Source organism: Notolabrus celidotus, chromosome 24 (genome assembly GCF_009762535.1).
Source record: "Notolabrus celidotus isolate fNotCel1 chromosome 24, fNotCel1.pri, whole genome shotgun sequence".
In the NCBI taxonomy this organism is placed as follows: Eukaryota; Metazoa; Chordata; class Actinopteri; order Labriformes; family Labridae; genus Notolabrus; species Notolabrus celidotus.
In genome coordinates, this window is record NC_048295.1 from 5,980,977 (window position 1) to 6,006,398 (window position 25,422).

Genomic DNA, 25,422 nt, shown 5'->3' on the forward strand with positions numbered 1-25,422 from the left:
GTCTGTCTGCACGCTGTGGTAACTTTCACTTTCTGCGTTCACACACAGTCTGCACAAACCTTTAGAATATGAAAAAAGCAGGTTTGACCTCAGGGAGTCACACGTCTTACACGTCTAAGAGAACCCCACAGAGACAGAATAATAAACACACACAGAATGTTTCAGATTAAATGAGAGTAGCCAGACAAACTGTACAACACCACTTTATTTCAAACACTTTAAATCACAGAAAAACAACATTCACCGCATCATCTGAGCTCAAACACCGACCACGAGTCTGAATAGAAAAATACACTTCACATAGAGATCCTGTTTATACACGGAGAGCGCAGCACGAAGCACGAAGCATCTTTAGTAGTATTTACAGCTCACATCACACAGGGGCCATGCGGCCAAGAACCAATCACAATCCTCCAAACGCCTCCACGCTACATTCCAGATGAACTCTGAGAGAAGCTGGAGGTGCTCAGGTGAGAGGAGAGGTGTGAGGCCTCACAGAGTCCTCGTGTTGAAGGCTGCTGCTCTGCTATAGCAAGCAAGAAGCGTCAAAGCTACAGAGGAGGACGAGGGTCAGACACAAGGGAGGGAAACGACAGGAGGGAGATGTCAAGGGTAAAGAAGAGGCGTTCAGGGTCAACTTTGAGAACAGGGGACAGAAAGATAAAGTCTGGAGATTAAGATTAAATCCTCAAATAATGTAGAAATGTTGGGGAATTTTAAAAAGTCAAAATAATGCTCTATTTTTTATAAATTGTCTAAAAAATACAAAAATAAAACATCAACATATTTCAATAAAAAATTGTCTTAATTCTTATCTTGAAACCCTGACTTTAATCTGATAATATAAGATAATCTCTAAGAATTGAAATGCTGTTATCAAAATGAACATAAAAGGTTAAAAACATCTCCCCCCTCTCATTCTCTCTTCATATCTGACCTCAAACGTCCTCTGAACAGGTGTGAGTAAATTAACGGATAACATAAACACTCTTCTCCATCTTATCCAGTCATCTCTGTCCGTCCTTCATCCTTATATGACAGCTTGTGTCATTCCTCAAACCACTAGGGGGCAGCATAAAGCACATTTAGAACAATCAGGAGAATCAAAGCAGCTTTGAAATTTGTTTAAATCCTGTTATTGTTTGTCTGATGATTTCTTGTTGCTCTTTTTGGCTCCTTTTTGGTCTCCTCCACGTCCCACAGGTCACTTTAAATGATGTATTTCGTATCACTTTTTGCTAAATTGAGGTTTGACGGCGTTAAAGGTCGGACAGAGACGACTTCGGCAGTGCACAAACTTGAAATTAACCCCGACACATGAACACAGAGTGTAACCAATACTGTACGTTACATTTATACGCAATACATCTCATAAACGACAACATGTTTACTGTTTGAATGTAGTAATCTGTGTTGACAACATCTCATCACAATCAGCGTTTCAGATTAAAGCTCCTTCTGCTGGATTCACACCCAGGATATGAAATAATGTACGATATGGTTATTCTTTAAAACAGGAAGCTTTATGATATTATGTTTTATTATGATGTCAATGTCTTTGTGTTTACTTTATATAATCTACATTTATGTATGAGGAAAGATTTTATTGTATTTGAGAACTACGGAATCCCAAACAGACACATGCTTACATTTAATTCACTCTGTGTCACTGTGAGTTAGTTTGAGGGGCTTTCTCGACGCAACGTCAGAGGATCTAAACAAACATTAGACCTTGAGGTAACGAGACATCACGTGTCCATTTAGGGCTTCCGTAGTACCGCCTTTTTGTGCATGAAGCAGAAACAAACGATAAGGAAGTAAAGGTTTGAGGCAGACGTCGCAGACATGAAACTGATTTTAGGATTGAAACAGAAAAAGCTCTCGATCCTTTAAAGCTAAAAAAATAAAGACTAAAGTGTGCGCTTTGTTCAATCCTTCTTAGACGCTAACAGGTGGGGGTCTGCTGCAGGTAACAACATGATAAAGACTATCTAATGTAGCATGTACAGTGCATTAACTCCGCCCATGAAGCAGCTATGATACAGACATGAAGAAGTATGAATGTGTGTGTAAGCACACACAGCAGCCAGGAGCGGAGTTTAAACGTCTATATGTTTCTGCTTTCAAGTTGATGTGGGTTCAGACTGACGGAGGAGGGAACAGGCGTAACAACAGGAAGTAGAAAGGTCCAGACCGAAGTCGACACCTGACCGGGCTGAGGAGGAGGAGGTGGAGGTGGAGGAGGAGGTGGAGGAGGAGGTGGAGGAGGCCGGCTCGTCTAAGATGTCTTGAGCAGGCTACTGAAAACTGAAACATGAAGACACAGAAGATTCAGTAACATATCACTCACTGTGTGTCTGTGAATCATCATCAGGGCATTAAACCATGTGTTTGTCTCTACAGTCACCACATCCTGAAGAGTCTGAGAGACACCATCCTCCCTCTGAATTCTGACCCTCCTCACAGTAAGTGTCATCATATTTTACTTGAACTGATTCAATAGAGAAAACTCACTTTGATTATCGTTCCGAGGGCTTCGCTGTCCTTTCCCCATCTCTGGATCTTGACCTTCAAGAGGAACAACACATGAGTTCACCTGCTCTGAAAACAGCCTTCCTCTTTATCATGAAATATATTAAATATGAACACAAAGTCGGTCCTGACCTCCCTGGATTTTAAAGCACAGCTTCTTCTTCTGGTAAGCGAAGTAGCTGGACGCTGCTCCTAGCAAGGCCACGCCCACTGCGCTGACGATCCCGGCGATGGGTCCAGCTCCAGCTTCTGCAGGAGGAAACACAAGGATATCAATAAATAAATAAATAAGAGCCCTGGACCTGCAACTGTCATAACCTCAGGCCACCACAGGGGGGAGCTCTGACTCTAACTTTTAAAGACAGTTAAATTTAAACTGGCACAAAGTTTTCCAGAGCAAAGGGCGGGAACAAGTGAAGTAATAAAAAAAAGTAGTGAATTAAAAAACAAAATGAAAACAACACAAAGATTTAAAATCTGTGTTTGAGAAAATGAACACACAAAAGATGAAACAGAGAGAGGACGCTGAATTAAAAAGAGGAACACACCCAAACTGGTAGGCAGGGTGTGGCACACACACACACATACACACATACACACACAGACACAGAAAGGGATAAACACTGTATCACACAAACACTCGTGAACAATAACCCCGGCTGTGTTTCAGAGAGTGAGTCATCATCAGAGGTGTGTCTCGTGATGAAGAGGGCGACTCAATCTGGGCGTCGCCTCCACATTAAACGAAGATGGCCGCCTGCTCGATGACTGAGAGCTGGGAAATGTTCAGCATGCCTCAGAGCGCTGTCTTTCCCACACACGTGTCTGACACCTGAAGCGTCCCCTGATCCAGACATGAGATCTCTGAGGAACATTTAATTTAATATATGAAGAGTCACGCTGTGTTCTTTAGTGGAACACGCTTAGAGCTGTTCATTTCAAGGCTGCAGCTCTCTGATTTGAATCCTCCTTTTGCAGGATCTATATCTTAAACTGTAGTTCATGTATGTTCCTCTCGTGTGCTCATGATCCCTGTGTGTATGAAACATGTGCAGCATGTGTTGTGTCCTCACTGAGTTCACAGATCTGAACCTCTGTTGCACGCTCTGTTTCTATTTATTCCCGCAGCTCGTGTTCGGCGCTCGCTCTGATAAAGCCAAGGGGCCTGTCTCTGATTGGACAAATCAAACACATCGAGAAGGATCCACAGGTTTGTTTTATTCCTCATGCATCATCTCTCACCTACAGCAGAGTTAAAACCCATGAAATATAAGAAAAAAAGCTTTAAATAAGACAGCACCAAAGTAAACATGACACCAGGTAACAGAGTAAACACAGAAGCCTTTAAAGTACAGAAAAACATCATCGGATTAACACCAGAGGAGCAGAGGCGTCTTCCACACCTCGGTGCCGGATGTGTCAGCACTATCTGAAGAATGTGTGCAGCAAGCTAACTCAGTCTAACACAGGCTGAGGAGGATCAGAGGAGGACCAGGCGTGTCCACACATGAAGTGACGAACACACTCACAAACAAAGAGCCTCCTCTAAACACAGCCTAATCAAGTTTTCTGCAGATAAAGCCACATCAGACGATGTTTCCCGTCATGTGAGCGTCCTCGGAGCTCCATTCAAAACCCCGAAAAACAAAGAGGCATGAGGCAGAAATAAAACAGCACATGAAGGTAACATGAGTTCAAACTAGCAGCTTGTGGATGAGTCATGAAAGAGAGAGAGCAGGGCAGAGAGAGAGAGAAGAGGAATGTAGGATCACACCCATCACAGGGCGGTCAGACTGGAATCACAGGGAGAGGCAACCGCATGTACTTTATATCCTTGCATTAGTGAGAGGATCAGAGACAAGGATGTATCGATCTGATGTTAATGTCTGATTGTTTCTGAGTGATGTTTGAGTTCAGCTGCAGCAGAGCTGAGACTGACTCTAACCTCAGATCAGCATCCCCCGTCTCAGATTCCTGCTCATGTAAAGTCCTGCAGCCTTAGGTCAGAGGTCATCCAGGCCACAGTAAGTCCTAAATGTAAGCTGCAGAGCTACAACACAACCAAACTTTAAAAACCTTCAGAGTCCCAATGATCCGCCTCTCTCCTCCTGATTCTCTGTAACATCGTCTCTTTAATTCAAACAGTCCGTCAGACGTGGAAGCAAACGTTCATTCAGCCATTGGTGCATCAGGGCATAGCCTGCAGCATCTCCATGGCCCTCTCTAACAGAGGAGCCACCGTTCGCTTTAAGTTTGAGATCCACATATAGAACTCCTCGGGCATGTTAGCATTTAGCATCTTCAGGATTTGGCCCCACAGAAGGCTGGGATCTGCAACGACACACAATCGAAGCAGGGGTTTAAAAAAGAAACCAGACCACGGCCGACAATAAGAAGACAAGACTCCAGCCAATCAATGAGCCTGATTTCCTACAAGGGTTTAAACCTAACGACTCATAACGACGAACGAAGGCGGAGAAGACAAACACCAACACTTCAACTGTTGGATCAACAACCAAACACAAGACTCTACTTCCTCTGAGACCGGAAACAGGAAGCTCCCAACAACTAAAGGACAAACGAGGTGTGTAAAGAAACACGTCCACAGAGACAGAGAGAGGAGAAGCACACAAAGACAGGAAGTACAAACATCATTTACCTTGAGTCTGATCGGCTCCACCTGCAAGAAAACACATCAGTCTACACGTTAGTCCGATCCAGCTTCATAAATAGATCCTCAATCTTAAGTCAGACCCTTCCTGTTAGGTGAGGAGGGTACTTAAAGGAGACAATAAAGCTTTTTGTTTGTCTCGAGCACTTGAGCTGGTCTGCAGAATCCGTCAGATCCTGCAGAATACATCCGATCCTGCAGAACCTGTCAGATCCTGCAGAACCTGTCAGATCCTGCAGAACCTGTCAGATCCTGCAGAATCCTACAGAATCTACTACATCCACTAATTCTGTCAGATCCTGCAGAATGAGTCAGATCCACTAAATCCATCAGACCCTGCAGAATCCATCATCTCTGTTAATCACTGTTTAATGTCAGATTAGATTAAAAACCTACCGTTAGGATCGTATCCGGGGTCGTATGCTGGACCTAGATCAAAAAGAAAAAGACAGAGTTAGAAACTTTCAGATTTACGGTTTAAAGTCTTAAAGCAGGATGTGGTTACACTCTGGGCTTTCTCTCTCTCTCCCACTCTCTCTCTCTCTTCTTATTCAGCGTGAGTACAGTTCATGGTGCAGATATAAAAACCCAACATGTGGCTTTAATTCCGCTCTGTGGGTTTTTATCCATTTCTCTCTCTGCGGCGAAGAACGGATAATTACTGCCATACTGACTGAAAACAGAGACACGAGCTGCAGACACAAAGGCAGCTTCAGAAGCAAGAGTCTTAATGTGTGCACAGGAAAGAGAGGACATGTTGGATTTATAGAAACATGCACAACAAATGGACTCTCACACCCTGAGTGTGTTTAATCTGAGGCTGAATGAGGATTCCTAGAGCTGTCTTCAGTCCGTGTGTCCCTCTAAACACTGAACTCCACCTCCTCCTCCTCCCTGAAGCTTCAAACAACTGAATTCTTTTGCCCTGAGTCAGCAGTGGGACCGTCCACAAAGCAGAGCTCGTCTGGAGTAATCCGCACGAGCACGGGGGCGTTACAGAGCGAAGGCACTCAGGGGGAAACCACAACATCATCCGGAGTGAGCCCAACCTGAGCCTCCTTACTACACCACAAAGAGTCTGACAGCTTCACAGAGAGGAAGAGGATGAAGAATAAAAAATACAGGACTTCCCCTTTAAGGCAACGAGCAACAGGACACAGAAATATCTGATTGTCAGCAACACCATGACAACTAGTAAATGTTGTGTCACGTCAGACAGAGCGAAGGGCAGCGAGATGAGAGAAACCACAAACAAAACAGGGACGAAGAAAAAACGGTAGACAAACGTCTTACCACCACCACCACCACCACCTGACCGACCTCCATCAGGTTTGTATCCTCCACCACCGTTCACGTCAAACAGATCGGAGTCGTCGAACGATCCTCCACCTTTAAAAAAAGAAACAGAATAACAATAAACCACAGAAGAAGTTAAATGTGAAGCAAAACATACAAGTGTTTGTGTTTGACTCACCTCCGCCTGGTTGGGGTTTCACAGCTGGCTTGTCTGGTTTGGGGTTGGGGTCTAATGACACAGAGACAAATCTGCATCAATAACTCTATTAATGAAAGCGGATGTGTTTGGATTAACCTTCTCACGGCTTACCTGGGCCGAGCGCGTCCTCCAAGTCCAGTCCGAATCCACCTGCAGTGCAAACATACACATCATCAGTGTGGTGCATTAATGTAAGCTAACGTCTGCACGCGGGATTAGCTGAGCAGAAGAACCAGAATAGCCGCCTCTGATAACCGTTGAACTCACAGACGTCAGAGTTTCACGGAGATATAAAAACACATTTCCTGATAGACCCTTTCCCTTGACCTCCCATCAACCCTTCAAGCAGTCTCTTAAAGAAACAGTGCATACGAACCATCGTCTTTAGGCTTCTCTGGGGTCTTTGGAGGCTTGGGTTTTGCAGGGGTCGGCCCTGCAGAGAACAAAGAGAGTGAAAAGAGTGAGTATCTGACAGCAGAGGTTAATAAACCAGGACCTTGAACCTGAACCAGAGAGCGTACAGATATCTTCAGCGACACAATGAGACTGTCTGACAGGACTAGACTTAGCTGTTCTGAGCTCACCGGGTCCTGTTTCAGGACTGGGTTGAGTCACACTATGAAGGCTTTGTTCAGACCTGATATTTTACTTGAATTGAACGTTTCAGATTCCCAGCGCCATTATGAACCCGTGATAGATCAGTGGTATCTTCGTATGCAGACGATGCAACGCTCTATCCCTGAAGCATGCAAAGCTCAGATCTACAATCTCTAAAGAACTGGGTCCAGAAAAACTGATCACAAGACTCTCAAATCTGCCTGAAGGACAAACACAGACTGGAGCTGGAGGTCTGAACATGGACTTCAAAGAGAACATATTTTGCACTCGGAGGAGACATTTAACACGATTTGAAGTCACAGAAAGTCACTCACCAAAGTCGAAGGCATCTAACAGGTCCAGTCCTGAAGAGAGAGACAAGAAGACATGAAGGTTACAAAGAAATATCACCAGAGGACCATCATTTAGAGAGTTAGTCCTTATAGTGTCAGAGTTTGTTGACTTATTATCAAGCTCCGTCATTGGCACGCTTCATAGTCACCAAACCACCGCTCATAACAGCACCTGCAGCACAGCCGTGATGGTTTGTGTTATCACACTTTAGAGCTCACCACAGACCAACAGCATAAGAGCAGCAGCATGTTTGTTCGACTCTGTGTCTACGTCTGAGTCATATTTAGAGGTTAATAACTCTGGTGCGGTCTTTCTTCTTTCTACGACAGGCTCATGAACATTTAAAGAAGACGTGACAGGAGAACAAACCATCATCTTTGGGCTTCCCCGGGACATCCGGGACCTTCGGGGTATCTTTGGGCTTTGGAGGCGTTGGCTCTGCACGGATAAATAACACATGATGAATATGTGACAGCAGCTTCATGTCTCTGTGTTCCTGTTTCTACTTTAGCCTGGGTTGGCATCACGTTCAAACCTCTAAGTCAGGCTTGGATCATAGGATGTTACTCACCTTCATCAAATAGGGCATCAGACAGGTCGAATCCTGCAGAGAGAGAGAGAGAGAGAGAGAGAGAGAGAGAGAGAGTGAAAGATGAATGCATCACATAGACTCAAGGTAAACTATGAATAAGAATGATGCATGACAGATTTGTATCACAGCGAGGACTCCAGATGCTACAGAGTCTGTGTTTCTCTTCCTCCTCTGCACCGTCACCAACATGTGTTCTGTGTTTGCAGGGAGTCGCTCAGTGTTTCCTCTGGTTGCTGTGGAAGCAGGGACTGAAACACTAAGCATGAGTCACTGCTGAGTCCAGTGAGAAGCACATGACACACAGCGGAGCCAGAGTGTGTGAGACGATGAAACAGGGACGGGTTAATTTTAGACACTCGTCCTCTTTTAGTGTCTCTCTGTCTGCAGAGGTGTGATCGAACATCTTTCACCCGCTTTTAAAGTCAATCATTCCTGTGCTTGAATGAGATTCTCTTTGTTTTATGGCACAAAGTAACATCATAAATATTCCAACCCGAGGACTTTAAAGCTTTCACATGTCCTTTGAAAAGTCAGCAGCCAATTAAAGCAGAGTCTGCAAATTAAAAATACAGACACACAATTCTGATTCTGAGTAATCTAGCTGGATTCTCTTCAGAGGATCCAGGATGATGCTGACAAGTGGTCTATTTTCCCCAAATAAAGCAGCTGCAAGAAAACTGATGTAAAACTAACAACATTGATCATTTTCAGACTTTAGGAACCTGCAACAACTACTGGGCTCAAAACATTGAATGCAACTTTTACAGAGAGCGTGAGGTACGTCCACAAAGCTCCAACCTCAGAGATAAGCATCTGCCTCTTGCACAGCGGAAGCATTACGTATGCAAACATGGATGTAAACATATTTCATTCAGGGCTCTGCTGTATTATCCCTCATACCAACACAGCTGTAAGAGTCAGATGTGCATTTTTTAAATATAATGTTGCTCTGTTTATGGTCTCCACCCCTCTAGCCTCTGACTGTTTACAGGTGTGGAATATCTCCCAGCTGTCTGCGTGATCATTATTTATGTTGACGCTCATTCCCCTGCAGGAAGAGGATGTGATTTAAAGGCATCAAATGTCTGAAGCTCTGAGGCATCAGTCAGACTTGCGTGCTATTTATCGCTCATTTGCATGCCTGCGGTTTATTCTGCCCTTACCCTCGTCTAACAGGAAACAGACGGAGGAGAAAAGTGAGCAAACTGACTGAAAACTGTACGGGGGCTCTTTTCACTTTTTAAGAGCTGTAATATGTCTGTGTGTACTTAATCTTTAACGTCTTCTTCTGCTTTGTGCTTTCTAATACCTGCAGCCTTCCTCTCAAACTGTGTCTGTATTTAAACACAGTTATTGTTCCACGTTGTAACACGGCTCCTCGGCCTTCAGAAGTCGGTGTGGACAGCAGACATCATATGGCTGCCATATTTACTCCTCTCTCTTGTATTTTTAGAAGCTGCTTCATACCTCTGAGGAAAAATCAACTCATGACGTTTCAAATCTTTGTTCCTGTGGCTGAATGAAGTCGTCAGGTTAGTCAACATTTGCGACCTTTAGTGAAAGTTAATGATGATCCAAGAAAAATAATAGATGTGGGTTATTAAAACTGAGTCCCGACTCACGTGGTGACCACACCAACACACACGTGAAGAGTGTTTACTTCCCAGTGCAGCTGTAAACGCAACATATCAACAAATCTCAAGCAAAACAAACAAAATTAAGAATAATGTGTTTAATTTGGGCTTCTTGTTTTTTGTTATTTCCTGTCCTCACTTTTCATTCCTTATTTTTTAATGAGACTTGGTTGTGGTTCTCTTAAAATGACGTCAGATGAATTCTGTTTTTCTCTGAGAACTTTTGCTGACATTAGGAACATTTGTGCACAAAGATCAAAACAAACGTTTGCATGGACAGGATGTGTTTACACCCGATCCTTCTGTTTTATGTTTATCACAGAAAGAGCCTGAGAAAGCAAAAAAAGCAAACATTTACATGATGTGTCTGGGGTGTAACTACAGGTTTTAATATATCGCATTCCTATTGAACATTTGTTCTATTTATATTGAGAAAAATTATAACATGATAATTATCGTTATCGATGCATCGCCCAGCCCTACTTTGAGGCTCTTTACAGCATCTTGGTTATGTTACCTGACTACATTTGTAAACAGTGAATAAATAATCTGAACAACTACTGCACCCCACGCCATTTTGTTTCATCTCATGAATAATGGACCTCACTGATCCGCATGAGAATAAAACACTGAACCTTCTAGTCCTTCTGAGGAAGAAGGATGAGTCAGGGTTAAGGATGTGTTTATAAACCATTAACAGGCGGTGTGAGGAAAACTGAGTCAGAGGACTTTATTTAAAAGACAAAAACAACTCTTCTTTTTTTTAACTTTAGATTCTCAAACTGAAAAGTTGACTTCATTCTCACTCTTTTTTTCCTCTCTCTCTCTTTTGGCACTCTTGTACCTCCATACATGCTCTCTGAGTGAGCTCATGAACATCCTGATCTTTCCTTTAAGCTGCTGTTACTGTGCGCAAAGAGGACCGTGCTTCAGTTTTAGCCTCTTTATGTAATTATTTCTAATACACAAAGGACTCAAAGACTTTTAAGAGTTAACTTTGAGCATGAGCTGTGCCTCAACTACCCTGCACCACCTTAAAAGGAACGCGCGCGTCAAAACGTATTATAATAATAACCAGAAAGTCATCCCAACACAATGTTCTAATGTTTAAAGATCTTACCGTCTTGAGTTAAAGTCCCAGAAACCAGACAGAGAAGTAAAGCTATCCTCAGTCCAGACTTCATGCTGACTCTGACTTTCCTCTCTCTCTCTACAGAAAACAAACTTTGGATAAATCTGTAAACTCTCTCTCCCTCTCTGTGTCTCGGTTAGAGGAGAAGTGAGGTTATTTCTGCCCTGCAGCCCACTGAGCTCCGGTGTCCTGTTTCAGTTTGTTGTGAGTCAACTTTGCAAGAACAGACTGGGTGTGGTAGCCTCACAGGGCGTCACAGGCTGGCACTGGGAACCTCACATTAACCCTTTACGCATGAAGCAGGCTACACCAACTTTAAACTCGAGGAGGCCACGCCCATAAAAGGTTCACTTCATGTCATTCGGCGCTGGATTCATTATAGAAACGTGGGTTTTGAAGTTTCCTTCTGCTATCATTAAAAGCACACACTTTGAAAACACATACTGATTATTATGAAACACATATGATCTGTTAGTGCATTCGGCATACATCCGGGTCTTTTCACTACTGCAGTTTGATTGATAAAGCAGCTTTTATGTCCCACTAATGCGCGTTTGCTTGGTGCGTAAAAGCGAAGGATGGCGCAAAGACGCACGCACTAAAGTTAAGATTCTATCAACATGATGCACAGCTTGATTAAAAATACATAACCGAATTAACTACTACACATTTCTAATTAATGCAAGTTAAAAAAAAAAGTCACAGAAATGTAAGATCTCTCTGTGAGGCAGGGAACTCTAAAATAGACCAAGTCTTAAAAGGGACTTTGAATGGCTTCCTCTGAGACTGCAAATCCTAACTGTAGGACAAATAAACCGCGATCAAAGGTATTTGATTCGTCAGATAGTCACATGATAACGTCTTAAATAGATAAGCAACTTTACAGTTTAACCCGTGGAAGATGAGGTACAGTTTTTCCTGCATGAAAAGGGAGTGAGTGGGAGGGAGGAGTTGCATAAAAGTAATTAAAGGGTGTGGACCGACGCTCAGCTGGACAAATATGGACCAAGAGTGCATATTAAGGCTTGTGCACCACCTAGTGTTAAAGTATTACATGTAAAAGACAGTAGCTAAACTGTAAATGTGCAAATTAAAATAACAGATTATTTTCAGAGTGCAAACTTAGTGCACATGTTTGCAAAATATTTTTTTTTTTAACTTACTCTAGTGTTTGAAAGAGTTCAGATCAAACACAACATTTGTAAAACACAATAACATAAAGAATCAAGGCAGATTAATTAGGCTCAGGTTTTAAAACAGTGGAATATCCCTTTAGTAAAAAAAAATACAAAAAGTTCAACGTTTGAATCTTTATTGAGAGAGATAAAGAATCTTTAAACGCTCATCATCTTATAAAACACAGCAGAGCAGTATGTTTCCCAGAGTATTTAAGTGATCTCAGCTTTTTCTTTTTAATGTTCATGAAGCAGAAAAATTGATGATGATGTTCAGCTGCTTTCCATGTCCTTCATCTCTGAAAACAAAGAAAGTTTCCGTCAATGAAAGAGGGAGAGAGAGAGGGAGAGCAGGAATATGAGATCATGGAGAATAAACAAGGGGAAACTTTTATAACTCACAGACTTCTCTCAACACTTGAACTTTCCACTCTTACAGAGCGCCTGCAGCAGCTTCTCCTCAGTCTTCATCACTGTGTTCAGCTTCTGGATCACTTCTCCCTCAAAGTCTGAGGATGAGTTTTAGAAAGAGTCAGTCAGAGAGAGGAAGAAGAACAGTCAGTCATTTCACTCAGATACAGAAGAAGTGAGGAAGGTTTGAGGACGAGTGTAAAATGTGCTCTGAAAACATGCAGCTAAATAAAACATGTCAGTGTGATATGAGAGAAATATTAATGATCTACTTTTATAGAAAAATAGATAAAAGGATCATATGAAGCAACAAAAAGAAACACTTTAAACTGACAGCTTTACCTGAACCCACAGCATCCTGCAGATTGAAGCCATCTAGGAAAGAAATGTTCCAAAGTTAGTACCCTCTTGGATTCCTCTGTAGTAGATAAAACATTACAAATTGCCTTCTCTTGTGCCCTTACAGAGGAAAATGCATGAAAAAGTGACCTCTAGATGCCCAACCTATTTAAAAAAAAGCAAGAAGTGCCCTCTGGATGCTCCTAAAATGTATAAAATGTACAGTCTGGTCTGGGGCACTCACCTCCTGCTGCAGGTCCTGCAGGTTTGGGATCTGAAAGGAAAAAAGTACCTCAGAGTTTCAGTAGGTCCTTCAAAACGTTATCTTAATGTCAAGTTATTTTAATCTGTTGATTTTAATAACAAATGTGTCTGAAATTTAGAAAAAATGGCGAAAGAAATGCATAAAAACGTTGCCATTCAAAGCTGGTGTGATTAACGTTTTGGCCGCATGGGGGCAGCAGAGTCCATCGCCTCATTTCTTCTGATTCTTCTTCAATAATCTCACTTATTTTAAGTTAATGTCCTATTTTGTTTTTTTATGATTATCTTCACTATAACCCAAAGTGTCAGAAATAACGCATATGACCTTTATGGAATAAATATGTGTTCATTTCTGAGTGAGAGCAAAGTGTTACCTGAACCTGACACAGCGTCTTCTAGCTTGAAGCTGTCTGAAAATGTCAAATAATGATTGTTAAAGTTCAAGTTTGAAGTATTTAAGGCGTGATGATTGGTTCATGGATGAGTGAGACGTCTGCAGACTCACTTCCTCCTGCAGGGCGGTCTGTGTGTTTGGGTCCTGAAGGAGAGAGAGATCATTTTATAGACTCACTTTAACAGAAAGCTAGAGGAGAGAGAAGATGACTCATTCAGTTTGATAATATATATCCTCTCCTTCTGATCCTCTAAATGTCTCACCTAATCCAGGAATGAGTTTGGACCAGTTGATGTCTCCTGTTTGAGAAAGATGAGACAGAATATTACAAAACAGTGTGTACGCATGTCTGCAGCAAACATTTTAATCCTGTTGTGAAACTTTGGTTTCAGCTCGAGGGCGTTTGGAGATCTGCGTCTGGAAAACAGGGGAGTGGATCTTTGACCTTTGACCCCGTTTACCTAAGAATCACGGTGAAGATTTGAAAACTTAAATCACGCATTGTTCATACTGGCATATTTTCAGGTTTAGTGTCGCAGAGTTCTTCTCTCAACGCTCACAAAAAGGAGAACACAGGTGTGCTAAGGTGCAGAACTAGAATGTGAATCTGTTCTTACATTCAAGGTGTCCTCATGTGCAAAGCCTGAATCATTTCACAGACCTCATCCATCAACACATATAAATAATAAATGAGACATGATCTGTTGGACTCTACTAAAGGTGTGATGTTTACCTGCAGCCGATCCACAGAGCAGGAGCAGAAGGAAGGCGACCCTCAGAGCGATCTTCATGCTGATGTTTCCTCAGTGATCAGTCGTCCTGCAGCAGCTCAGGTGAGTGTTTGTACCTGCAGGACGACTGACTCCCTCCTTTTAAATAGCGGGCCAGGTGTGGCCGAGTTACTAAATGTGCTGTTGTGAAAAACAGGAGGAGATGAGTTCAGACACAGAGAGGGATTAGAGAGAGAGACTCTTCATCAGGGTCATGAAAGTTACAGCACAGAGAGAGGGTTTATAGATGGAAACAAATGAAATAAAATAAATAGATCTCCATATCTCGCTCTGTATCAAGGTTTTGACAATCTAAGCCAACTGATGGTTCTTCAGAGATCCTTGTTTCTGTACATCTCCCTGTGGGGAAGTCAGGAGTATAAAGACAGCTCAGATATTAAACCACCGAGATATCATCCTATCTGCAGATAAGATCTAATACCAAGTGATACTTGAAAAATTACAAGCGTTTTATTAAACTTCACAGAGCTGAGACCCCGAGTGCAGGAAAAAGTCCAGATCTGTGTGTCCCCCCCTTCCTCATGAATCAGTGTGACAGCACGCCATGTTCAATAATGTCACAGCACACAGCAGCTCTCTGTTAGAGGGTAGCTCCTAACAGCCGTGAGTAATCACTTTCAATCTGACTGAGGTTTATGAGGTTTCAGAAGATTCATTCAACAAGATTATCTGCAGAGCTCCAAACTCACGCAGAAGCAGCCCCTGCTTTACTGACCCCACCACTGTACAGGGACTTCTCCACATGTCCACAGGGCTGAAGAGTCCACATGACTTGGTTTCATGTGTGTACCATAATGTGCAGGGCTCCATGTGTGGTTTGGGGATGTTGTGACCCGAGAGAGTTTGCACTCTTTACCCAAAGTCTTATATCAGAAGGAGGGTTCATGGTGGAGGATGCAGGTTCATTTATCTAGTTAGGTCAAGAACACAGAACAGAAATATCACAAAGATCCTTCATCCTGTTCTTAGACCTTCTACGACTATGATCAACACTCCGCAGGGACAACCTGATGTCTTCGTATCAAAAACAGTTCCCATCTCGGAGTCCTCAGAGTTTGGAAATCATCACAGCTGGAGGAGATGTTGATGCCTGACCATCGCCCAAGTGGTCGTTTTGTTCATGTTTCATATTTCCGAACCAAATGTTAAACCACCTGAAATCACAGAGGCAGTGTCGAGCTCACCTGACCTGAGCACAGGGAAGGAGAGCTACAGAACACCTTGGTGGAGATCACACAGATGTGCCACGCAGAGATATCTCTAATTGATCCAGTCCTCGTTAGAGAAAGGCCTGCAGGGCAGAGGTCACGCTCCATGTGGATCAATCACAGCCTGACGTTCTTCCTTTCCTGTCTATTCTGGTCCTCGCAGACGTAGACAACGCAGAAGATGAGAAGGAGTAACCACTGAATGACAGATCAGGAATGAACCCAGAACACCCAGTGATAATCAATAAACATCAGCAGCTCTCAGAAATTTGACTTCATTCTGAGAATCTAGTTAAAATCAGAAATCTGACCTCTTAAATATTTTTTAGACGTTCTCAGAAGATCTCCAAGAATATTAACTTCAAACCCTTTCCTTCTCATAACTGTCGCCACTTTCTTTTGCATTTTATACATTTGAGGCATCCACAGGGCAACTTTTAAAGTTTTATACATATTAAGGACATCCAGAGAGCACTTTTTTAAGTTTTATATATTTTAGGGGCATCTAGAGGGCACTTTCCCCTTCATTTTCCTCTGAAAGGGCACCAGGGAAGGCCATATTTAATGTTTTATCTACTACAGTGGAATCCAAGAGGGCACTTTAGCCTGATTTCTTTCACCCTCCCTGAGTACACCAATAATAAACCTACTTATAAAATAGAGTTCATCAAGAATGGCTTATAAGAAGGCCAGCTTTGATTACCAGATAATTCTGATTGATTATAACATATTGTAGTGCAGTGACATAATATATATTAACCCATTTACCCCAATAATTGTCCATTTAACTCGTGACTTTAATAAAACTGTCTTTTAAATGTCATGATAATGTAAGGTGAGTTCAATGAGTATCTCAGATGAATTTCCCCTGCACCCTGTCTCCATGCATCACTCCAGCTGCAGCCCACAGAACAAAGACTCCATTCAGTAACTTAAGAGGTTAACCAGAAAATCCCCAATATAAGTTCTTTTGTTTGAACCTCTAATCCGCATCATTTTTGGCATTTTTTCCTCCAAGTCATGTGTTCCTCCAGGAGGCGGAACCTCGGTGAGGCTTATCCTTCTTATTCTGCGGGGCCGGACTCATAACAGTGAGACACCGCGGGGTTCCGACGGAAGCTGTTCGGTGGGAAACAACGAGCGGAGGATGTGGCTGCTGTCGGTGTTGGTGCCTCTCGTCAGGCTGTATTTCTGCGGGGCTAAAGTGCTCTTCTATCAGATGTTCTACAGATCCTTTAAGCTGCCAGGTCAGGTCTTTTTATTTGTCACTTTAATCTGTTTCTGTCTGATTGTTTGTCTAACTGTGAAATAAGTGCGTTAGCAAGACTCCCTCAGAAAAACTATAAAATATACAAAAATCACCTAATTTATCAAAAAGTGTTAATCTTATATTAAACATACATACTTTATCTAATAACAAAATAATTCTGTTTATTCGGCTTATTTTCTAATTTTGTTTAAGTTTGATTATTATGTTTTTAAGTATCTGAAGTATTGAATGACAGCTGACATTGTTAACATCATTTACAGCAATAAGGCTTTAATAGATAGAAACACTGCATCAGAAAGAGATCATAATTAAAGGAAATGATCTGTAATTTAATCTGCATGAGGAGATGAAGATAAAACATGATGCTGTTTTAGGTTGTAGAGGTTTTAGTGTGAAGTTAAATCAGAGATATTATCAATGGGGTTTGGTTTGAAGGTCAGAGTTCAACCTGTCTCTGTTTTGTACCTGCAGTCCAGAGTCCAGGCTTAAACCTTAACAATCAGTCCTTTTATAAGGTGATATATTTCTAATATTAAGCCTGCAGAATCTGTCTTTTTTAAACAGTCATTGAGTTTTTAATAGTGTATGTATAAGCTGACATAAATCAACTTAATGTTTACTTCCATTTGAACCTCATCTAATCTTAATCTCCAATCAGGCAAGACTAGAGCTATTTAAAATGCTTGTGCAGGTTATGCAAGGTGGAAGAGATCAGTTTAACCATGCATCTCAAGAAGCAGTAAGATTTCCTTTTAATGTGAGGATAAAAAAGCATCAATGTCAGATAAAAGAAGACAAACATGATAAATATCTTCCCTTATAAACACACGTATTCAGAGTTATGCTCCTCTGCTGTATTGTACTGAATGAAACAGACTCTGCTGATGGTTTAGTGTCTGTATTTAAAGCTGTTAAAGGAAGATTTTCTTTAGATTTTAAGGCTTTTTTGAACTCATCACATATTTATTCATGCTTATCCAACTAAAATGTATTTCTAATGTTACTTCGACTGTAACAGGTGACATCTAGTCCACGACTCAATGAAGAAAAAATAGTATTTATGCTCCTGTCTGTTCCTAAATGTGTTTGATATCAGATATGATCATAATCCAAAATCATTCATCCCTGTAAATAACTCAATCCAGTCGATAAAGAAGCTTCATGTGACGTATCTGTGTTTCTCCTGGAAGGGCTGCGAGCTCAGACTGTTTTTAGTCCGGATCAGATACTTATGTTTGCCTTGATAATAGTTGCACAAGAGATAAGAGACTGTTTTTTTCTATTTAACTTAACCAAGCTAGCATTGTTCAGGACATGCCTAGTTTTAAGGATAAGTTGCTGTCGGTGTATCCAAACAGACTCAGAGATTAAAACTTTCAACACAGAGTAAATAAATTCATGCATTCAATCGATCAATTTCTCGTCTCTTAGCTCGTCTTATAAACAACTCTGTTGGTTTTCTTTTGTCCACAGTTTCCTCATCTTCAGGGGAACTTAACCCAGTCTCCCTCCTCTTGTCTTTGTCCTCTCTGTGTGCCATGCCATGTAAAGACTATATCAGGGTGGCTTTAAGTCCCTCATCCTTTAGGCTAACGTTGTCCCCACTTGATGTCATGTGCTTTCCAAATCCAAAAACTCCAAACTGTAATGAAGGTCAGGCAGCTCTAATGGAGCAATCTCTGATATGATGAGAAGTCTTGATAAGTGCTCTCTGTAGTGTTAGTGTTTGGGCTCTTTCTGTTCTGAGTTAATCAAATTTAATCCGTGAACCCTGAATATGTTTTTAGTTAAAACCTTTGGAGGTCATTAGTCATCACATAAAGAGGCTCTTGTGTTCTGACGTCTCCTTAATCTCAAAAGGAATGCAAGCAGCTTGGGAATTTCCAGGGATTTTATTTTGACGTGAGATGTTTGATGTGTTTGAAGCAGAATTTCCAGACTCTTATTTTTCAAGATTTTACACCATTCAGGAAATCCCTCATCTGAAGTCTGTAATAAAGCAGTCCCTCTGTCAGATCTTTACAGGAAATGTTCCAGATGATGACTTTATATCCTTCATTCTACCTTTTAGAATAAGTGTTAGTCTCTTCTTTTATGAATAAATGAGGTGGTACGATCCAACAGATGACCCAACCCTGGTTCCTGGAGATCAGATCAGAAACATCAAGAGTAAAAGTTGTTTGTCAGCAAGTTTGAAAGAGCATTCCTTTCTTCTAAAGTGTGTTTCATGTTTCTCTCACCACCACAAACGTTTATTTCACTGCTCCTGTTAGGTACTCAGTAAGTGAAGGAAGCGATGGAGGGTAAAAGTTCAGGACCTTCGTGCTCAGGCCTCAATCTGGTCGCACACCCTCGTGCGAAAAGCAAAGTGTGGAAGTACTTTGGCTTTGACACGGACGCAGACGGCTGCATCCTGCACTGGAAGCGGATCTACTGCAGAGTGTGTATGAGTCAAATAGCTTACTCTGGAAACACGTCCAATCTGTCGTACCACCTCGAGAAGAACCATCCCGTGGAGTTCAGCGAGTTTGTGAAGAGCAACACGGATCAGATGCGTGAGGCGTTCGCTACGGCGTTCTCCAGGATCAAGACGGAGCCCTCAGGTGTACACGTTCATCAGCAGCATCAGCAGCAGCAGCAGCAGCAGCAGCAGGATCCAGGTGTGAGGCAGAGCCTGAGCTATGAGAACAGACGGCACAGCGACCTGACTGCCGCTCTGCTCAGCTTCATCTGTGAGGGTTTGTACCCTGTGTCCATCGTCGAGGAGCGGACCTTCAGGACTCTGATGAGCACCGTGGATCCTGGGTACTCTCTCCCCAGCAGAAGTGACGTGGCAGCTAAAATGCTCCCTCAGATGTACCATCGAACCCGGGACTTTGTCTTCAGCGAGCTTGTGGGAGTGGTGAGCTGTGGTGTTACAACAGATCTTTGGCAAAGCCGAACCCAGAACCGAACCTACATCTCCCTCTCTATGCACTCAGTGAACTTCAACGGTGCAGCCGGCTTCTCTATGACCAACAAGTGTCTGAAAACCTTCGAGGTCCAAGAGGACAACACAGCCGAGAACATCACCAGAGCCATGTACGAGGCCTTCGTGGAGTGGGGGATAACTCACAAAGTCGTCGGTGCCACCACCAATGGGTCAGTGGACATCGTCAAAGCCTGCTCGCTGCTGGAGCTGTCCGTGGAGATGCCGTGTCTCGGTCACACCATCAACCGTGCGATAGACGAGGCCTTCCAGCTTCCGCAAGTCGACGCCTTCCTGGGATGTTGCCGTAAACTGGTGGATCGTTTTCGTGAGCCTGCGATGTATCTGCTGAGGGACAAACAGAAGCAGCACGGCCTCACTCAGTGCCCTCTCGTCTCAGATAAGGGGAGGACTTGGTTGGCCACGCTTGCCATGTTGCAGAGGCTAAAAGAGCAACGTGTTGCTGTAACCGCAACGCTCATGGAGAGCTCCAGCAGCCATCACTCCAGCTTCGATGGTCCAAACTGGGCCTTGTTGGAGGGCTTGATCGAAGTCCTGCAGCCCTTCAGAGTCGTTGCCGACATGATCACTCTTTGCAGGTACCCGACCATCAGCATGGTTCGCCCTGTGCTCCACATGTTGTTAAACTCCACCCTCAAAGTGAAGGAGGGGGACCTGAAAGAGATCAGCATGACCAAAGAGGTCATCTCAAAGGTCCTGTCCAGCACTTACTCCCAGAATTCACCTCTCTCCCACGAGATCTCTACGTTCCTCAACATCGCCACCTTCCTGGATCCTCGCTACAAGAAGCTGCCCTTCCTGTCGGCTCAGGAACGCTCCAAAGTCGAGAACAACATCATCGAGGAGGCCAAAGCCATCCTTGAGAAGCAGGTAGCGGATCGACCGTGTTTGGATGAGTTCTCTTTGTCAGACGAACCGCCCACCAAGAAGCAGACCACTCTAAGAGAGTCTGCGTCCAGCAGCGGGACTCAGGACAACCCGTTAGCAGCCATATTCTGCCAGTCCGACTCAGACCAGAGCCAGGAAGAGCTGCACGCTCAGGTGGTGGAGGAGCTCAGCAACTACAAGTCCCAAAGAGTCCTCGGTCTCAACGAAGACCCTTTAGTGTGGTGGTCCAGTCACGCACCCCTGTTCCCTACCCTCCCAAAGGTGCTGCAGAAGTACTGGTGCGTTCCTGCCATGAGCGTTCCCTGTCACCGGCTGTTCAGCTCCTCTGGGACCGTCCTGTGTGGGAAGAGGAACCGGCTGGCTCCGACTCTGGTGGACCAGCAGGTCTTCTTGTACGAGAACTCGCGGAACTACTACGAGCCTGAACCCTGTGAGGAGGACTTAAACGATGGATCGGCGCGAGGAAGCTCTTGTCTGGGGCAGCCTCTGGAGTGACATGAGGGACGTGTTTGAAGAACCTGTCTTTGAGTTTCAGATTCTGGAAGACCAGGAAGACTGGTACCAATCCAAGGACTGATATTTATTATATCACAAAAAACTCTGTGTTACACTTTCACTCAGTTCAGACTCTTTTATTAAACATATTTAATATTGTTTGGGATGCATTTGTAAATATCTGATATTTTAAAAAGGTTGATTCTAAGGAAAGTTCTTGATATGATGTACAAATATCACAAAAGTAAAGACTCTGTTTTCATGCTGATCTCTTAAGTTTGGATTTTTATTGCAGAAGTAGTAAAAAGAAACTCTCCCTGATGGAGGCAGAGCTAGAACAGCAGCTCCAGTGCTCTGTGGAGCATGTCACAGAGAGTCTGTGTTTGGTGAACCTGAACATGAAAGGTGCAGTGTTCTCACCTGGTCCCTCTCTCCTCCTGCACAGTCTTACCAAAGCAATGTGGAAGGGTTGCCATTGTGACGGGTGGGACCAGAGGAATGGGGTTTGAGGCTGCGAGACACCTGGCAGGCCTGGGCATGCATGTTTTCATAGGTAGGCTCCCACCCAATCACATGCTGCCTTTTTTACTGTGTGTTACTGAGGACATATTTTTCTTATCACACTGCAAAGTAAAGTAGTCAGTCGTGCACCTCATTTCTTCAGACACTTCTTTGCATTTAGCTTCTACATGCACCTGTTCCTGATTTCATGCTAATCTGCATCAGGATCTGACACCTTGCACCTTTAGTTTAAGAGTTAGATTAACTTCTCTGATAACTTTCAGGATGCATTGATAATAATCAGCTCTATGAACTGAGATGATATGGGGTGAAGTAATTTAGAAATAAGATTGAAATCTGCTGGACTTGTCCCCACCTCTGATCTTCATCACCTCCAGTTGGAAACGAGAAAGAGGAAGGAACCAAGGCCGTCCAGAAGATTCAAGAAGACGGGGCCGAGGGGAAAGGTAAACACATGTGACTGTTTACACACTCACACTACATTAGACATCAGATTAAAGAGTCAGTGCATCAGAGGAACCTTTGTCACTCAGTTTAAACTGAAGTGTGAAATGTTGTTGGTCCAATAATAATCTGTTCACTCTCTCTTTTAAGACTCAAACACAGACGGACTGTACGCAGCTCTGAAAGGACTCATTCAGGCAGCAGCTCTTTATAGCTGCATCCAAAACTGGAAAACCAGAGAGACACACACATTATTCACAATGTTATACTTAGTATTATTAGGGATTAATCTTGTTTTTAAAGGGCTAGTGTGTCTGCAGAGGCTCGGACTGTTGCAGGATTATATCTGTAATCCAGGAGGCCACTTTCAGGGTCTGGTTACAGTTTTCTGTCAGAGTTAGTTCAAGTTTTACTCATAATGTGTAGAAATTAGTGTCTTAAAACGCTAGATTAAGACAATAGAGAATACATGAAATGAATTTAAAAAAAAATTAAAAATACACAAATTAAAAACATTTAAACCAGAAATATTGAAATATAAAATAAAGTAAATGTCTTCAATTAAAGAAAATATAAAGGTCAGCAGGTAGGATTCATTTTCAGGCAGATTTAAAGCCTGAAGCTAGAAATTACTGCATCGAAAATACATTTGGATTAAAATAAGGAGTGACAGTATCCAATAAGAATAAAGTTTGTCAAATAAGACACTTATTCACTTTTAAATTTAGCAGTACAGTCATGAAATAAGAGCACTGTGAATACAAGCAGAGACGCAAATGTGCTGAATTTAAAGAGTCATCTTTGGATGGGGGACATGTTGGGTTGCTGCTTTCTGGTGGCTCCTCAGGCTACTGCATGCTGGCTGTAATAAATCATAAAAAGTCTCACACTTTATTATAAACTCTCAGCTCTTATACAGCTCTTCTAACATCCTGAGTGTTTACTGGAGGATGTATTGGCTCCAGACTCCCTCTCTCAGAGCTGTTTGTGCTCCAGAGTCAAAGTTGTGAAACACTTTGTCCCAGCTTCACAAGCTGATTACAGCCGTGTGATTAGAGGTCATTGTGGTCCAGGGTTATTCGTAGATCTTAAATCACACTGCAGAGGGTTATATAACTAACAGCACACAGAGTAGTATTCAGATTTAATCAGTGAGAACAAGAGCAGAGTTCAGCGTGAGCTCAAACATCATCTTTAAACATCTCTCTCTCATGTTCTCTCTGTTTCTCCTCCTCCAGCTGAGTTTGTGTTTGTGGACCTGACCTCACTGAAGTCGGTGCGTCAGTTTGCTCAGACATTCAGAGACAGAGGACTCCCTCTTCACCTGCTGGTCAACAACGGTAACCTGCTGGTCCTGTGATTCTTCGTCTCTGATTCAAGTCTTAGAGGTTTAACTGATTCTTCATCCCTTACAGCCGGCACCATGCTCGTCCCTGAGCGTCAGACGGAGGACGGCTTTGAGTTCCACTTCGGTCTGAACTACTTGGGTCACTTCCTGTTGACCAATCTGCTGCTGGATATACTGAAGGAGTCTGGGAAGCCGGGCCGCTGCTCCAGGATCGTCAACATGTCGTCAGCCACTCACTACGCTGGGATCATGAACATGGACGACCTGAACCGGAGGTGAGCCTCTCTCTCTGGAGATCTTAGAACCTCTTCATCTGCAGCATGTCTTTAAATGAAGCTCCGCCCCCTCCTCTGTCTCCAGGAAACACTACAGCTCACACGGGGCCTACGCTCAGAGCAAACTGGCTCTGGTGCTGTTCACGTACTACCTTCAGGAGCAGATGATGGCGGGCGGGTATCACGTGACAGCGAACGCTGTGGACCCAGGCATGGTGGATACAGCGCTGTATGACAACCTGTGGACTCTTGCACAGATGCTGAAGAAGCCGGTCGCCAAAATCCTGTTCAGGGTGAGACTTTCCCACAGATACAGAGTCGGGTCCAGATCATCTGAGCTCTTTAAGCGACCACATCATTATTGAAGCTTCTTAGTTTCCTGACGTCTCCTCCTGTCTCCTCAGACTCCAGCAGAGGGCGCCTCCATTGCGCTCCTGGCTGCAGCGTCCTCTGAGTTCGAGGGCGTCGGGGCGTGCTACCTTTACAACGGGGAGAAGAGATCGTCTGCAGAGGTCTCGTACGACACTGAGCTGCAGGCCAAGCTGTGGAAGAGGAGCTCTGAGCTGGTGGCGCTGCAGAAGGCCTGACACCCCACAACCCCAACACCCCACGACCCCGGCCTTACTCTACCCTGACCCCACTCTGAAATATATTTGTATTGTCTCGTTGTCAAATTAGCCAATCAGAGCCTTTGTCTTTGTGACATCATCCTCCTGCAGAGCTTTATCAAACCAATCCGTCCAAAGAGTGACCTCTGCAGGTTTTAAATGCCTGAGTCTCCCTTTAAGAGCTCAGTAAAATGAATGTGAGCAGCGACGATGTCGTCTGCTGTTTGATGCAGTATTATCACAAACACTCTGTCCTCTCTCTACGTGCCTCTGTTCATCATTTAATGCACTAAACCAAACTCTCATCGTGACTCATGTCTCTCTTAGAGCAGCTTCTATTTTGGTGATCGATCACAGGAAGCTTGATGCCTTATAAACCTTCACTCTGTGTGTCTGTAAGCACAGAGTGAAGGTTTAATTCAGACTGAGATTATTGATTAAGTTTAAAAGAGTTGATATGAATGTTTATGTTCCACCTGTAAGATGTGCTGGACTCTGTTTCTGATCACATGTTTATGTATTGATTATGTTTTGCACTCACTGTGGTTAAAATGACTGAAGCCTTATGATACAGAGATTCTTAATGTAAATGACAGATGAAGAGCAATCATCACTAATAAACAAGATGCTTTACAGAGTCTGAATCCTCTGCTGTTTTATTATTTATCTTTATATATTTACCTTCATTCAATCATATTTCAGTTTGTTATTCTACCTCATACTTCATCCTAATAACATTAAAGCCTCTGTGAGGAATTTTTGCCCAGCCCTACCTGAAGGTCGACTCTGAAGGTTGATTGTTCAGTTGACCTCCAGGTCCACCGTACATGTGAGATTAAAAACAATCAGGTGTTATTTCAGGTTTAATTTGATTGTCTTTTGAAGTTAGTCTGAGTTGTAATGACACTTTACATCCAGCAGAGGGAGCTGATGTGAAGTGAGACAAACTGACCGTGATTCCTCAGTTTCTTAAATCTTGTTTCCTAGTTTCCTC

The 25,422-nt window shown here is 43.1% G+C and overlaps 2 protein-coding genes across 6 annotated transcripts; one reads left to right on the forward strand and one right to left on the reverse strand.

Annotated features, from left to right (window-relative positions):
• Positions 1-187: 187 nt before the first annotated feature.
• Positions 188-11,280, reverse strand: cd99 (CD99 molecule). 4 transcript variants are annotated; one of them, XM_034678090.1, is made up of 13 exons: positions 10,996-11,279; positions 8,221-8,253; positions 8,019-8,087; positions 7,631-7,660; positions 7,075-7,131; positions 6,810-6,848; positions 6,678-6,728; positions 6,524-6,592; positions 5,600-5,632; positions 5,192-5,212; positions 2,665-2,781; positions 2,515-2,568; positions 188-2,307 (listed from the first exon to the last, which is right to left on the reverse strand). In XM_034678090.1, exons 1-13 carry the CDS (start codon positions 11,057-11,059, stop codon positions 2,279-2,281), a joined length of 666 nt encoding a protein of 221 aa, XP_034533981.1. In that variant the 5' UTR covers positions 11,060-11,279; the 3' UTR covers positions 188-2,278. The 4 variants fall into 4 exon arrangements, with proteins under 4 accessions (XP_034533981.1, XP_034533980.1, XP_034533983.1 ...); XM_034678089.1 differs by having other exon boundaries at positions 6,497-6,592; positions 10,996-11,278; XM_034678092.1 differs by lacking the exons at positions 188-2,307; positions 2,515-2,568; positions 2,665-2,781 and adding an exon at positions 3,731-4,863 and having other exon boundaries at positions 10,996-11,280.
• On the forward strand, positions 9,596-25,072 carry dhrsx (dehydrogenase/reductase (SDR family) X-linked). Of its 2 annotated transcripts, XM_034678087.1 has the most exons (10): positions 9,596-9,773; positions 13,983-14,063; positions 14,330-14,423; positions 16,624-16,836; positions 21,677-21,784; positions 22,131-22,199; positions 23,436-23,537; positions 23,613-23,820; positions 23,906-24,113; positions 24,225-25,072. In XM_034678087.1, the coding sequence occupies exons 4-10, from the start codon at positions 16,737-16,739 to the stop codon at positions 24,405-24,407; spliced, it is 978 nt and encodes a 325-aa protein (XP_034533978.1). In that variant the 5' UTR covers positions 9,596-9,773; positions 13,983-14,063; positions 14,330-14,423; positions 16,624-16,736; the 3' UTR covers positions 24,408-25,072. The 2 variants fall into 2 exon arrangements, with proteins under 2 accessions (XP_034533978.1, XP_034533979.1); XM_034678088.1 differs by lacking the exons at positions 9,596-9,773; positions 13,983-14,063; positions 14,330-14,423 and having other exon boundaries at positions 16,432-16,836.
• The last annotated feature ends 350 nt before the right edge of the window (positions 25,073-25,422 follow it).

Coding starts and splice junctions, on each gene's coding strand:
- cd99 (XM_034678089.1), bottom strand. CDS start 11,059: ATGAAGTCTGGACTGAGGATAGCTTTACTTCTCTGTCTGGTTTCTGGG. Junction 7,661..8,018: donor GGGGAAGCCCAAAGATGATG/GTTTGTTCTCCT, acceptor CTCTCTCTTCAG/GACTGGACCTGTTAGATGCC. Junction 2,308..2,514: donor CCCTCGGAACGATAATCAAA/GTGAGTTTTCTC, acceptor TTCATGTTTCAG/TTTTCAGTAGCCTGCTCAAG.
- dhrsx (XM_034678087.1), top strand. CDS start 16,737: ATGTGGCTGCTGTCGGTGTTGGTGCCTCTCGTCAGGCTGTATTTCTGC. Junction 22,200..23,435: donor AGACGGGGCCGAGGGGAAAG/GTAAACACATGT, acceptor CTCCTCCTCCAG/CTGAGTTTGTGTTTGTGGAC. Junction 23,538..23,612: donor TCACCTGCTGGTCAACAACG/GTAACCTGCTGG, acceptor CATCCCTTACAG/CCGGCACCATGCTCGTCCCT.